The 12373-nt window shown below is 42.2% G+C and overlaps 1 protein-coding gene across 1 annotated transcript; it reads left to right on the top strand.

Annotated features, from left to right (window-relative positions):
• The first annotated feature begins 3902 nt into the window (after positions 1-3902).
• LOC120051319 (ATP synthase subunit beta, mitochondrial) lies at positions 3903-9594 on the top strand. Its single transcript, XM_038998136.1, has 9 exons — positions 3903-4046; positions 6109-6282; positions 6472-6646; positions 6841-6962; positions 7054-7238; positions 7817-8098; positions 8231-8443; positions 8801-9002; positions 9322-9594. Exons 1-9 carry the CDS (start codon positions 3944-3946, stop codon positions 9417-9419), a joined length of 1554 nt encoding a protein of 517 aa, XP_038854064.1. The 5' UTR covers positions 3903-3943; the 3' UTR covers positions 9420-9594.
• The last annotated feature ends 2779 nt before the right edge of the window (positions 9595-12373 follow it).

Raw genomic sequence — 12373 nt, 5'->3', positions numbered from 1 at the left:
GAGGTGTGGCAAACATATGAAAACCTAAATTGTGGTTGGCAGGGAATGTTGTAGCATCCAATCTAGTCCAGTGTCTGGCTTCTGATCCTATATGTACTTATGAAACTGCGCTTCGAAAGTACCAGTGCATATTTCAGTAACACTTTCAGGTATACTGAAAATGATTTATAATGGGTTACAAACGGTTAGTTATCCGTTTATAGATACCAGATATGCCAAATACCAGATAGAAAGTTCCATAGACAACACAAGGCCACTGAAAATAATTTACGCTGAGTGTACAAAACATTATGAACACCTGCTCTTTCAATTAAATAGACTGACCAGGTGAATCTAGGTGAAAGCTATGATCCTGTCACGTTCCTGACCTTATTTGCCTTTGTTTTACTTTGTTTAGTTGGTCAGGACGTGAGCTGGGTGGGTAGTCTATGTTATGTGTTTCTATGTTGGGTTGAATGTGTTGCCTGATATGGTTCTCAATTAGAGGCAGGTGTTTGACGTTTCCTCTGATTGAGAACCATATTAAGGTAGGCTGTTCTCACTGTTTGTTTGTGGGTGATTGTTCCTGTGTCTGTGTCTGTTGCACCACACGGGACTGTTTCGTTTTGTTCGTTTTGGCTAGTCTTACCTGTTCGTGCGTTCTTCGTGTTTATGTAGTTCTCAAGTTCAGGTCTGTCTACGTCGTTTTGTTGTTTTGTAATTTTCCAAGTGTTTTTCGTGTTCGTCTTGTCTTTAATAAATATCAATTATGTCTGCAATCAACGCTGCATTTTGGTCCGACCCTTACTCCTCCTCCTCATCCGAGGAGGAGGCATTAGACAGCCGTTACAGATCCCTTATTGATGTCACTTGTTAAATCCACTTCAATCAGTGTTGATGAAGTGGAGGAGACTGGTTAAAGAAGTATTTTTAAGCCTTGAGACAATTGAGACATGGACTGTGTATGTATACCATGAAAGGGCAAGACAAACTTAAGTGCCTTTGAACGGGGTATGGTAGTAGGTGCCAGGTGCACTGGTTTGTGTCAAGAACTGAAACTCTGCTGGGCTTTTCACACCCAACAGTTTCCCGTGTGTATCAAGAATGGTCCACCACCCAAAGGACACCCAGCCAATTTGGCACAACTGTGGGAAGCATTGGTGTCAACATGGGCCAGCATCCCTGTGGAATGCTTTCGAGTTCTTATAGAGCCCATGCCCCGATGAACTGAGGTATAGAGTGTGTATGTATGTCTTAACCAGACAAAACCATCTTAAGAATGTTGAAAAGCCCTGACTCATGTGTAGACAAAGCCTGAGGAGACAGGGGCATGGAAATCATTACCACAGTACTTCAGTAACATTCATCCATTTTCATAGTTAAGGACAGGAGAATATTTATTTGGAAGTTGGTTTGACAAGCTGGCCGATACCTTATCTAAAAGGCTTAAAAAAAGAACTGAGAAATAGTTATAAAAGTACAGTACTTATTTTAAAAACTGCAGACTTAAAGTAAACGCACATGGCTGGTGGCTAAAATCAATGGCTCTTCCACACAGTCAGGAAACACACCTTTTCAAGAAAACACAGGCCCCGATTAAACATTACAGGCTCCTGTGCCGATTAGCCACTCCCACAAATTAGGCAATACAATACAACAGGAAAAGTTTGGAGATTATAGAAAGTGCAGGTTATGGATCAAATGAATTATGAATTGAAACAGAAAATAAATAACATTGCAACACTATAATTTACAGTTTAAAAACTGCAATAAATACCTTAAATCCATATATTATAGTAAATTGTCCATAGTGAAGGCTCTCTTTCACAGTTGTCATGTAGCTTACTTCAGTTCCCAAAACAGAGGATATTCCATTTATTACATTACTGGGATTCTAACACTGGTTGGTAGCATTCAGGTTGGTAGCATTCATGACCACACTTAATTCCACATGTTGCAACAAAAGAGAGAGCATGAGGATAGAGAGGAAGCACCAAAATGTATAGTGCAGCCCCACACTCTAGTGGAAAGACAGTGTATGTGCTGAAATCGAGCTTGTGCACACTGTACATAGTGTTCTAAACACAGTCTGGGTGTGGAGCTGTGTACAATGCCTTCGGAAAGTATTCAGACCGCATGACTTTATCCACATTTTGTTAGGTTACAGCCTTATTTTAAAATTGATTAAATTTCCCCCCCCCCTCAATCTACACACAATACCCTATAATGACAAAGCAAAAACAAGTTTAGAAATTTTTGCTCATTTATAAACAATTTAAAAACTGAAATATCACATTTACATAAGTATTCAGACCCTTTACTCAGTACTTTGTTGAAGCATGGCAGCAATTACAGCCTAGAGTCTTCTTGGGTATGACACTACAAGCTTGGCACACCTGTATTTGGGGAGTTTCTCCCATTCTTCTCGGCGGATTCTCTCAAGCTCTGTCAGGTTGGATGGGGAGTGTTGCTACACAGATATTTTCAGGTCTCTCCAGAGAAGTTTGATTGGTTTAAAGTCCGGGCTCTGGCTGGGACACTCAAGGACATGCAGAGACTTGTCCCAAAGGGACTCCTGTGTTGTCCTGTTGGAAGGAGAACCTTCGCCCCAGTCTGAGGTCCTGACCGCTCTGGACAAGGATCTCTGTACTTTGTTCCGTTCATCTTTGCCTCGATCCTGATTAGTCTCCCAGTCCCTGCCGCTGAAGAACACCCCCACAGCATGATGCTGCCACCACACTTCACCATAGAGATGGTGCCAGGTTTCCTCCATGCGTGACACTTGGAATTCAGGCTAAAGAGTTGAATCTTGGTTTCATCAGACCAGAGAACCTTGTTTCTCAGTTTGCCTTTTGGCAAACTCCATGTGGGCTGTCATATGCCTTTTACTTTGGAGTGGCTTCTGTCTGGCCACTCTACCATAAAGCCCTTATTGGTGGAGTGCTGCAGAGATGGTTGTCCTTCTGGAAGGTTTTCCCATCTCCACAGAGGAACTCTAGAGCTCTGTCAGAGTGACCATCAGGTTTTTGGTAACTTCCCTGACCACGCCCCTTCTCCCCACCGATTGCTCAGTTTGGCCGGGCGGCCAGCTCTAGGAAAAGTGTTGGTGGTTCCACACTTCTTCCATTTAAGAATGATGGTGTTCTTGAGGACCTTCAATGCTGCAGAATTTTTTGGTACCCTTCCCCAGAAATGTGCCTCGACACAATCATGTCTCGGAGCACTACGGACAATTCCTTCAACCTCATGGCTTGGTTTTTGCTCTGACATGCTCTGTCAACTGTGGGACCTTATATAGACAGGTGTGTGCCTTTTAATGTCCAATCAATTGAATTTACCACAGGTGGACTCCAATCAAGTTGTAGAAACATTTAAATGATGATCAATGGAAACAGGATGCACCTGAGCTCAATTTTCGAGTCTCATAGCAAAAAAATTCTAAAAACCTGTTTCCGCTTTGTCTTTATGGGGTATTGTGTGTAGATTGCTGAAGATTTAAAAAAAAAAAATCCATTTTAGAATAAGGCTATAACGTAACAAAATGTGGAAAAAGTCAAGGGGTCTGAATACTTTCCAAAGGCAATGTATGTTTGTGTGTTGCTGTGTTTTGGGGAGATGAGTATTCACTTACTTACTGCATTACTTACTGCATTATACACACAAACACAAACACACACACGCCTATTGTGACCTTGAGTTTGAATGTTATCTAGGTTGTTAGAACATTGTACATGATTATTCTTGCTGAATTGACATGATACGTGATTTGTAATGTTGCGAAGACAATTACAAGTGTTGTAGTATGACAGTAATATGTGGAAGTAGCAATCAATGCAAAATAAATCACGAAGTGCGCCTGCTCAGTTTGGCCCTGAAGTTGCGCGCACGCTCAGTTCAGCTCCGCGGTCATTCATTATAAAGGCACAAGTCGTTTCGTCTCTTTCCACCTTCAGCCATTTTGACAATGTTAGGAGCTGTGGGACGCTGCTGCACCGGGGCTCTCCAGGCACTTAAGCCTGGGGTCCAGCCCCTGAAGGCCCTTGTTGGCTCTCCATCTGTCCTTGGACGTAAGTTTTGCAAGCATATTGCATGTTACAGGGGTAGCGAATGAATTGTAAAAACCGTTTGGCGCAGAACTGGTATTAGGCTAACTGCTAGTTAACTTTAGCCCAAAGCAGAACGCTGTCATCTGTGTAGCAGGCCTCACATTTTTTACCATCCATAATTTCGTCTACTAATTTTATGTTGAACGTGGAACTTACGCCATGCATTCGATTTAATTGTTATATTAATATGTGACTTAAGTACATATAGCTGAGTGACATGATTTTTGTGTAAATTGAAATGACCTTTGTATGACATGAGGTTTGGAGGCTCGCGCTAGCGAGTCCATACTGTGGCTAGTTAGCCAGCTAAGTGTCATTCAATTACTAATTGAATCACTGTCTGTGTTATTTCGTAGTCAAATAGCTTAGAACGAGTAGGAATGCATTTACAATTATTTTGCTTTAACTAACTAAACGTGTGAATAAGTCAAACTGCGTCTGGTTAATGTAACGGCTAGCAAACTACTGTAACATCTGACAACTAGCTAGGGCTAACTTATTAGGCCAAGTTACAAAAATACCAATGTCACCTTAGTAACTCGGTTGGCTTGACATGTGTAAGTCTTCGAAGGTATTCGTTTTTTAAGAATTTAACTAGCTAGCTGATTACTTTAATTGTTGAGCTGTAGCAATTCTCCTGCACGACATGGCCGAAAATACTTGACATTGAGTTTGCTTCGGTGTTTCAGACCTACCAACTTGCACCCATTTTGCGTACCAACTACGCAATTCTGTCGGGTACGACATCCGAGTTAAAAGTACTCAGAAATCAATAGGGCCTGAATTTGATTTGCAGTTTACTAAAAAATAAATCTAACGTCCCGATTCTCGAGCTGCAACACAGATATGTACGGAGTTTGTCAACGGACATGGCGAGTAATACATCATTATTCGACGTAGCCCCTCCTGCTTGTTGTGATGCGGAGTTTGCCAACTGTACGTAAACACATGGACAAATCCCCTTTCGACTCCCTGTGTTGTGGAAAGGTAAACACTATTGTTTCAAGTTAACGTTAGCGAACATAAGATGGACATTCAGTGGGCTCGAAAGTGCCAGCAGTTCACTCGCATTTGTTAGTGAAAGAAATTAAATGCAAATACGAAAAATAACTAATCTCATTTGTGCTAGTTTGATACATTTCATTCTGCGTCCCATTAGTTGTATTTTCCACGTAATATTACGATGATCACGCAACCAAATAGACTAACTGCATTTGTGATCCACGTCACAAAACATTACTAAAGTATAATCAAAAATAAATAAGCATCTTAGCATTAAATGGAGTCTGGAGTTTAGAAAACTGCGCGATGAAGAATTGAGTATACGTTATTAGCTAAACGGCAATGCTTCTAAAATGCCTTTGCACTAGATTTGAGATTTTCGAAAATCTGAAATGTGTATGTGCGGCAAAGAAATACAATAGGCACGTTTATATAGGGTGAAACACTGGCCTCTTCTAGCGAACAGCGTTCAGATTCCCTTTGTGGTAGCCTACTTAAGCTTTGTGGAGCCAGTTTGCAGTCTGTTTATTTGATACTGATGCTCTGCTTCAGACATTTGTTCTTATCATATCAGTTAATGGGTTTTTATCATGGATAAGACTTTTGTACCTAAACATAACTTATTTGTTTTATAAAAACAAACTCTGAGAATGAAGGCCCTTTTGTGTTTCTAGTTAGATCTTGTTATTGACTTTTACATGTGGAAATGGAATGCTGTCAAATTTTCCAACCTTTTTTAGGCTTCATTTGATACAATTCTATAATTGCAATCACTCAGGAAAGAACCCCATTTCGGCGCGTGGTATGCATGCGAGTTGACTCCAATTTGCTGCGCGTGTCTGGTACTCTAAAGTTTGACAGGTCTGGTGTATGCTCTTGTGCACATGGCTAGCTACACAGGTGATATTACATTTCCAACTCTGCATTGTGTAGGCTAGCTTGGAAATGGTCAGCAGACATTGCGTATTATTGATATTTCACTCACAAGGTCATACGGTTTTGGGTCAATGCACTTTTACAGGTAGAGACTACTCTGCACCTGCTGCTGCTGCCGCTTTCGCCCATGGAAGGATCGTAGCGGTCATCGGTGCCGTCGTCGACGTCCAGTTCGATGAGGGCCTCCCACCCATCCTCAATGCCCTGGAAGTTGCTGGTCGTGAATCCAGGCTAGTGCTGGAGGTGGCACAACATCTTGGTGAGTCATTTGGCCTGCGTTTAGAGGCAGCCTAATTTGTATCAAATTGTCATTTTTTTTTGCCAATAATTAGGCAGAGTTCAGAATTTGTCTACTTGTGTAAACAGCCATTGTTTGCAAAAACATTGTACCAATATTGCATAATCAATAACATATTTCATCCCAATAAGCTGTTATGTTGACTTTCAGGTGAGAACACTGTGCGTACCATTGCCATGGATGGTACAGAAGGTCTTGTCCGTGGACAGAAGGTTGTGGACACTGGCGATCCCATCAGAATCCCAGTTGGTCCCGAGACCCTGGGCAGAATCATGAATGTCATTGGAGAGCCCATTGACGAGAGGGGACCAATCTCCACTAAGCAGTAAGCACATTGTCTATCAGCCAATTCATAGTTTTAGATATGGCAATCACAATATTTACATCCATATTCAATTATTTAATGCATGACTACTAGAATCGTCTTGAGACTGTATGAATGATACGCAATTGAAAATTGCTTGTTCGAAGTGAAGTGTTGGCTCTTATTATACTTTTAAACATTATTTTTTAAATTAGGACCGCAGCCATCCATGCTGAGGCCCCAGAGTTCACTGACATGAGTGTGGAGCAGGAGATCCTGGTAACTGGCATCAAGGTGGTAGATCTGCTGGCTCCCTATGCCAAGGGAGGCAAAATCGGTACGTGGGACAACCAACATCCTCATTGTTACACTTTTTTGCAATTAGCTAATTAAAGTTTAATGACAGTAAATTGCTTTCCTTTCTATAGGTCTGTTTGGTGGTGCTGGTGTGGGCAAGACTGTGTTGATCATGGAGCTGATTAACAACGTGGCCAAGGCCCATGGTGGTTACTCTGTGTTTGCCGGAGTGGGAGAGCGTACCCGTGAGGGAAATGACTTGTACCACGAGATGATTGAGTCGGGTGTCATCAACCTGAAGGACGACACCTCCAAGGTGACCACCTGGTTACATTTGACAGTCATAAGCAGGTGCCTCTATTTAAGGAATCTTATACAGATTGATGGTATTTAAAGTTGGCACAGGGAAAAAATATCCCCCAGTTGAATGTCAAAATATAAGGTGCAATATACAGGAGTCGCTCTGACATTTCCTGGTTGCATAAATCCAAAGTCGGGTTTCCCAAAAAGTTACATAGTAGCTGATCACCAGTCTGGAAAGTTGACCTGATTACCCACTTGACTTGATGCTCACATCAGCCTTTCTCCTTTATCCTTCGAACACACTGACAGCGTCATTGCATATTGGTACACTAGAATTGCATTAATTTCCATTGAAATGCTATGTTTGCCTTGCAGAGGTAGTTGCAGTGTGTTCGGTGTGGTACATACGCTGGATTTATAGAATGCATGTGTAGACTGACAAATGGTAGCAAAGGTGAATGTTGTATACATATCCAGATGATGCTGCATACTATTTTGCACAATGACTGTCAGTGTGTGCGAAGCGTCAGTTTCTATTATGGGTTGACCTCGATGTATTCTGTAATGGTGCCCTCTCCTCCAAACCCCTAGGTAGCGCTGGTGTACGGACAAATGAACGAGCCCCCAGGCGCCCGTGCCCGTGTGGCTCTGACTGGTCTGACCGTGGCGGAGTATTTCCGTGACCAGGAGGGTCAGGATGTGCTGCTCTTCATCGACAACATCTTCCGCTTCACCCAGGCTGGCTCCGAGGTGTCTGCCCTGCTGGGTCGAATCCCCTCCGCTGTGGGTTACCAGCCCACCCTTGCCACTGACATGGGTACCATGCAGGAGAGAATCACCACCACCAAGAAGGGTTCCATCACCTCTGTGCAGGTAAGCTGGAGTTCAAGCAGCATAGGCCTGTTGGAGGGCCATGCTAACATGGCAGTCTGTAGTACCCAATAGTCTAACATGGCTTCAAGACTGAAACGCTACTTGTGACTGTAACAACCTGTCTTCTCTAAGGCCATCTATGTGCCAGCTGACGATTTGACTGATCCCGCCCCTGCCACCACTTTCGCTCACTTGGACGCCACCACTGTGTTGTCCCGTGCCATCGCTGAGCTGGGTATCTACCCCGCTGTGGATCCCCTGGATTCCACCTCCCGTATCATGGACCCCAACATTGTCGGCGCTGAGCACTATGACGTTGCTCGTGGCGTGCAGAAGATCCTCCAGGTTAATGTCTTATAGCCCCCCCAGTGTATCGGTCACCCCAACATTGAGTTTATGTATTTAACAGGGACAGTGCACATTAATCTGTTTCAGTAGAAGTGCTGGATTTAGCTACCTGGCAAATTTTAACTACACACTGGCAGATTATTAAACCATTCCCATGACAATGAGCACATGCAGAGCAACGTAGAACAAGCAACATGTAGCATGCAGACAGAGCATTAACGATGGCGTAAAATGCTTAAAAGCAAGTGATAGACACCTTCCAAGCTCTGGAAATGGAAAGCGGCAGTATACAGATTCTAATAATGAAATACCGACCTTGCCCCTAACATTATGCCTACAACTCTCCCCTCTCAGGACTACAAGTCCCTGCAGGATATCATTGCCATCCTGGGTATGGATGAGCTGTCTGAGGAGGACAAGCTGATTGTGTCTCGCGCCCGCAAGATCCAGCGTTTCCTGTCCCAGCCCTTCCAGGTGGCGGAGGTCTTCACTGGTCACGCTGGCAAGCTGGTGCCACTCAAAGAGACCATCAGTGGCTTCCAGAGCATTCTAAATGGTACGTAGTACTTGTGATTAGGTTTAAAGATACTCTGCGATATGACGTAGATATGCAAAGTGAAAAGCTTAGTGGGTCAATTTCTGCAACTACTAAGAGTGTATGAGGCATGAGGTTAAACTTCGCTGTTTTGGTGCCGTGGCGCCCATGTAACTGAGTCAAATCATGCACATAGTCTTGCAACTCACTTATCGCAATAGCTGCAGTGCTGCTCTTGGCAACATTTCGGTCAGTCTACCTTTAAATGTATGAATTTCCTTGGTGTTGTCGGTGTGAAATTCTGATTCTTGAGCTAAGTGTGGTCATTCTTTCCCTCCAGGTGAGTACGATGCCCTGCCCGAGCAGGCTTTCTACATGGTCGGACCCATTGAGGAGGTGGTTGAGAAGGCTGCACAGATGGCTAAGGATCTTGCATAAGTTCATCTAACTGAGGGGAGGAGGGAGAAAAGCAAGAAAACACAGGGTTGTGTAGAAGGCGCACTTGATTTGTAAGAATGTCACATGCAAAAATTATCTGTATTGTCATCCTGAAAAGTTATATTTAATGTTTCCAATGAAAGAAGATGGAATAAAGATCTGTCTTGACAATTTGGCTTGGTCTCGACTGTATATTTTTTTAGCAATTTTCAATGTATTGTAACGTTGCAATGCTATTCTGCTCTGGGTGCTGTCAGACTGGTTGTAAAATGTCATCATACAGCACTGATCCACTAGATGGCGTTCAAAGGCTTTGTACAATGCTTCAGTGACTAAATTAAACAGCTGTTAAAGTTGAGGGGAGTTTGTCATTCCTTGCACAAAGTGCAGTGATATATTTGTAAGATGCTTTTTAGACCAGCATGTGATTTTATAAGAATAACAGGAACTATAAAATGCTGGCTATCTTGTTGGCTTACTGCTGAGACATAAGTCATGTTGACGTTATAAAGGTGAAATATGCAGAAATCTCTGCCATTACATGGTTGCTAATAGTTCGCCTAATTTCATTTGTGACGACAAGCCATGTAAAGAATCATTGTACCCTCTAAACCGCTGTGAAACCTCGTTCAACAACCAATAAGTATTTGATGCTGGTGTACAAAGACTCAAATGGGAAAGATGTACTGCTTTTTAGACACGTTTTCAAAGAGTAATGGATCCATATTAACTTGATTGGGTTGCTCAAGTTAAATACAGCTATGAAGATGTTTTAGAAAACGAACTAGATAGCACTAACATGCAATCCAGATTCCTACCACAGCTGCAATTGTAAAGGCCATCTGACAGTTATGATACTAGACAACTTTTCTTTGCAGCTACATTTTGACGAATGGGTGGAGGACAAGTTTGAACTCGCTAGCCCTGCTGAGCAGAGAAATGGTCACGTGGACATGTTTAATGTACAGTACCAGTCAAAAGTTTGGACCCCTACTCAATGTTATTTTTACTATGTTCTACACTATAATGACCAAACTATGGGAGCTTGTAACAAAAGTTAAATATTTTGTATTTGAGATTCTTCAAAGTAGCCACCATTTGCTTTGACTGCTTTGCACAGTTTTGGCATTCTCTCAACTTCATGAGATTGTCACCTGGAATGCATTTCAATTAACAGGTGTGCCTTGTTAATTTGTGGAATTTCTTTCTTTCCTTAATGCGTTTGAGCCAATCTGTTGCGTTGTGACAAGGTAGGGGTGGTATATAGAAGATAGTCCTATTTGGTAAAAGACCAAGTCCGTATTGTAAGAACAGCTCGAATAAGCAAAGAGAAACGACAGTCCATTACTTAATCTGGAAAATGTTAAGTACATTGAAGTTTCAAGTGCAGTAGCAAAAACCATCAAGCACTATGAAACTGGCTCATGAGTACCCACACAGGAAAGGAAGACCCAGAGTTGCCTCCGCTACAGAGGATCATTTCATTAGTTATCAGCCTCAGAAATTGCAGCCCAAGTAAATGCTTCACAGATTAAGTAACAGACACATCTCTTCCAATTGTTCAAAGGTGACTGCGTGATCAGGCTTTCATGGTTGAATTGCTGCAAATAAACCACTGCAAAAGGACACCAATAAGACTTATTTGGGCCAAGAAACACGAGCCGGTGACATCAGGCAGGTTGAAATCTGTCCTTTGGTCTGAGTCCACATTTGAGATTTTTGGTGTCTTTGTGATTTTTGGTGTCTGTTAGACGCAGAGTAGGCGAACGGATGATCTCCGCAAGTGTGGTTCCCACTGTGAAGCATGGAGGTGGTGTGAGGGTGCTTTGCAGGTGACAGTCGGTGATTTATTTAAAATTCAAGGCACACTTAACCAGCATGGCTACCACAGCATCTGGTTTGCGCTTAGTGGGACTATCATTTGTTTTTCAATAGAACAATGACCCAAAACATACTTCCAGGCTGTGTAAGGGCTATTTGACCAAAGAGAGTGTTGGAGGGCTGCATCAGATGACCTGGCCTTCACAATAACCCGACCTCAACCCAATTGAGATAGTTTGGGATGAGTTGAACCGCAAAGTGAAGGAAAAGCAGCCAACAAGTGCTCAGCGTATGTGGGAACTCCATAACAACTGTTGGAAAAGCATTCCAGGTGAAGCTGGTTGAGAGAATGCCAAGAGTGTGCAAAGCTGTCAAAGGCAAAGGGTGGCTACTTTGAAGACTCTAAAATATATTTTGATTTAACACTTTTTTGCTTACTACATTATTCCATATGTGTTATTTCATAGTTTTGATGTATTCTCTATTCTAGAATGTAGAAAATAGTAAAAATAAAGAAAAAACCTTGAATGAGTAGGCGTGTCCAAACTTTTGACTGGTACTGTATAAGGTAAAAATCTGACATGGGCTGCAAGATCGAAATAAGTGTGTAAATGTTTCATAGACATACTTATCTTCTACAAATATAATTTTTTTAAATATAATTTTATATTTAATTCCTGAACGTAGAGGTATTTGAATCATAGCGGCTAATATCAGTGAAGTTGAGAGAATCTGAATGATTCAAAGCTTGTAAACTTCCTTTTTGGTCACTTATTGCAGGTTGACCTTCAACATACCAATATCAGCACACCAAGGACAAAGACTGTCAAACCTTAATCCCCATTTATCTTGTAAAGTTTTCAAAGACCAACCCAACACTGCCCATGTCATACTGGCCAGCGATGGAAGAGGAAGCGAGACATCCCACTAATTTTCTGTTTCAATGGAGTCAATGAATTAAGTAGACCAGACCCAGCTGCGATTGAATTGGTGTCCATGGTAGAGTCACTCCCTTAAGTAAACTGTAACTGAATTTTTTTTCAATGATGAACGGCCTGAGTGAACTGTCTTCAGTTATCCACTATCTTTGATACTGGCATAGAGAATGCACTTAATAAAAGAGGGGAAACAGG

This window comes from Salvelinus namaycush, chromosome 7 (genome assembly GCF_016432855.1).
Source record: "Salvelinus namaycush isolate Seneca chromosome 7, SaNama_1.0, whole genome shotgun sequence".
Lineage (NCBI taxonomy): Eukaryota > Metazoa > Chordata > Actinopteri > Salmoniformes > Salmonidae > Salvelinus > Salvelinus namaycush.
Note: the sequence above shows the minus strand (reverse complement) of the source record. Positions and strands in the feature narration are given on the sequence as shown.